At 35.1% G+C, this 3533-nt stretch overlaps 1 protein-coding gene across 1 annotated transcript in view; it reads right to left on the reverse strand.

The window, feature by feature from the left end:
* Positions 1 to 1334: 1334 nt before the first annotated feature.
* The window catches only part of LOC106468093 (growth hormone secretagogue receptor type 1-like), an 81660-nt gene continuing 79461 nt past the window's right edge, over positions 1335 to 3533 (reverse strand). Inside the window, exon 2 of the mRNA XM_013928497.2 lies at positions 1335 to 2522. Within this exon, the coding sequence (XP_013783951.1) occupies positions 1693 to 2522 (830 nt within the window). The 3' untranslated portion in view covers positions 1335 to 1692. The remainder of the gene's footprint in view (positions 2523 to 3533) is intronic.

Consider the following 3533-nt stretch of genomic DNA (forward strand, 5'->3'; position numbering starts at 1 on the left):
AAATAATAGAGTAACTGTAACCCTACTTTTGGCCCACCCTGTATATATAATAGAAACTACTGATTACATTAATTGTTAACAGGCAATTAAATCATTAATAGAAAACAACAATGAATTGAATACCGTTATCGTCCTGGTTGTCAACTTATTGTCATAACGGATAATAACACCCAAATACGTTGGTGATATCCCATCTATCAGACAAAATCCAATCTATTTAATATCTTGTAGTTCTATTCAATATTTTATAGTTCTATTTGGTTCTATTCAATATTTTATAGTTCTATTTTGTTCTATTCAATATATTGTAGTTCTATTTTGTTCTATTCAATATCTTGTAGTTTTATTTTGTTCTATTCAATATCGTGTAGTTCTATTCAATATTTTATAGTTCTATTTGGTTCTATTCAATATTTTATAGTTCTATTTTGTTTTATTCAAAATCTTGTAGTTCTATTTTGTTCTATTCAAAATCTTGTAGTTCTATTTCGTTCTATTCAATATCTTGTAGTTCTATTTTGTTCAATTCAATATCGTGTAGTTCTATTCAATATTTTATAGTTCTATTTGGTTCTATTCAATATTTTATAGTTATATTTTGTTCTATTCAATATCTTGTAGTTCTATTTTGTTCTATTCAATATCTTGTAGTTCTATTTAATATGTTTTTGTAAGGGTGAAAGTTGGGAGTTTAATCAGTAGAAATATTAGGATGGCTTAATTTCAACTCATTTCTACTTTAAGAAGTTTAAGGGTAACTATCTTCCCACAACTGGCTATAGACAGTGAAAGGTAGTAGAAGTTGAGACGTTGTGGGTGTAAGTACTCGGCTTCGTACCCTTATTTGATTGATTTTTTTTAATGATTTTCCATGACGGTTGCCTAGATTGACATCGGCGTTTGGATTTTGTCTTATAGATGGGATATCCCCAACGCATTTGGGTGTTATTATCTGTTATGACAATAAGTTGACAGCCAGGACGATAACGGTATTACAATACACACACACACACACACACACGTTTATACAAACATACTCGAAGGTAGAACCTGCTCACGTGCACATTGAAACTTACGTTTTGTGGGTTTAATAACGTAATGAAGCAGGTGATTCTAATCAAATGTACACACAACTTTAACTTAATACAACTGCATGAATATACTCCACGTGTGATAAACATGCACATCCCTTGGTTATTCTCATCACAGCTAGGTACTAAGACACGTGAACAACTTCAACCGTTAAGTAAAGTACAATAACATGAGAGCAATACTTTTGAGAAAATAATATTAATCGACATTATTTATATATCTCACATTTGTTTTATTTCCCACCCTAAATAATTTACAAGCTTTGACACTTTGGTCTTTTTGTGGGTCGGAATGTTTTGGTTGTAGTACGTGGTTGCTGAGGGTCTAAGCGTTTGAAGTCATTTGGAATATCCATTTTACGGTTACTTCTTTAGAAGCAAAAACATACAATTTTAAAGTAAATACATTGCTGCAAGTCACTGGCTCTAAACTTCAATATTATTGAAGCTCAATAGTGTAAACTTTCAAGTCTCTAATTAAAACAAAAGGTACTTAATAAAAGTTAGTCTGGAGGATTCTACTGAGATCGTTTTTCAGATATCAAAGCAGCTAAGGCATAATCTTGAGAATCTATACTTATAAAACTCATTGTGTTAATATTTACAATAGCTTGTTTAAACCCTTGGCTACGAAAGTTCGGGATTGAATAACTGTGCTGTAGGTTCCACTGGAGTGGCTTGAACGACTCTTCAGGCTGCTCTGAAGTGTTAGGGAGGTGGGAGTGAAGGTCACCTGTCGGAGAAGTCGCCGACTTTTCCTACAACCCAGTGATCTGAGAAAAGCGTCGCGGAACTTGGAAGATATAAGGTTGTAAAGAATAGGGTTGATAGCAGAATTAGTATACAGCATAAGCCGGCAGAAATAGAGCAGATTGTAGTAGACTTCCATTCCTAGCTTTTGGACGTCCGTTGGGTCAGCCACAATAATCCACAAAGTAAACACACGGAATGGAAGAAGACATAAAAAGAAACTTAGAACAACAGCCACTAGCATCATTACGACTTGACGACGTGCTTTGGCTTGTGACTGTTCTGTGTTCGATGACACTACTCCCCCGTCTATCATCAGGTGTTTGGCAATGAAAGAGTATACAGTGACCAATATAAAGAAGGGGATTCCAAAGAATATGGCAATAATTGAGATAAAGTACAGTCGCTGCCAAAACGTTTGGACCAGTGTCAAACACACGGGAACAGTCGAGCCATCAACGTATTCAACGTACGTGTACTCGGCAATGGCTAGAATAGGACTGGTGATGAGGATAGACACCACCCACACAACAACTATGATGACAAGAGCCCTCATCTTGGTACACTTGTAGCCGGCCTTTAGTGGTTTACAGATAGCATAGTAACGTTCAAAGCTGATGGCCAGGATGGTGAGGATGGACCCGTGAGCTACAGTCAACTCCACAAAAGGGACAGATTTGCCTGTAAAAATAAATATATTATTTTTTATTAATGCGAGTTCTTACTAATATTTTTTTAATAAAATCGCAAACATAAGATTTATGTAAAAATACACGTCCATGTCTTTTTTAAACAGACTAATTTAACAAGATGATGCACCAACATTAACTATTGCTCAAGTTTTATCACATTTTTGTTACTTAGAACATTATACATCCAGGAATGTTTTCACATTGGTTATTTTATCGTAAACCTCTGAACAAGCATTAACTACTACTATCCATTTCTCGAAATAAGTTGTCTAGTCTTTTTCCATCGTTACTAAAACTAGTCATCATATTATTGAAAAGCAGTGAATAACTGAAAAGTATTCAAGTAAATTGTATTTCAACTTGTTGAGAACTACTTAGAATTGATATCGCAAGCAATGTTCCCTCTAATTTTTTCAATACATGTGCGGAATGAATTTTTTCATGTGCACCAGTGTCAAAGCAATGTGTGGATGTGCGCTACCAGTTTATTTTTTTGTTTTTTAGGAGGGGAGGGGGTTATATTTAGACCATCGACTCTATTCGATCATTAGGCCAGTTGGGCTTCAGGCCTATCGACTGCCAGGGTCATTAAGGCCATCAACGTGTTGAGACTCCTCACCATTACTAAGTATGCGCGCGGCTGGAATAATGAATTACGCGCCACTTGGTTGATTTTCAAATTCGCTTCATTGATTGTTGTGCGGCCGCGCAGCTTAGAGGGAACAATGACTGCAGGATGTCGGGCAGCAACGTAGTAGTGAGTGTTTGCAAATTCGTTATACACAGTAAAACTCTACCATTTCACTAGATGTATTATCAACAATGCTACGTTTGTATTCTATTGTTCATGATGCGTTTTAGATACATTGTTATCTATACGATTCGGGTTATGTAAAAATAAACGTTTCAACTTTGTTTACATACTGGGGTAAAAAAAATGAATCTTTTTCTAGCTTTATAATAAGTAACTTAATAAGTTAACATCAATCTATACACCTGG

This window comes from Limulus polyphemus, unplaced genomic scaffold, assembly GCF_000517525.1.
Source record: "Limulus polyphemus unplaced genomic scaffold, Limulus_polyphemus-2.1.2 Scaffold2869, whole genome shotgun sequence".
NCBI classification, from domain to species: domain Eukaryota; kingdom Metazoa; phylum Arthropoda; class Merostomata; order Xiphosura; family Limulidae; genus Limulus; species Limulus polyphemus.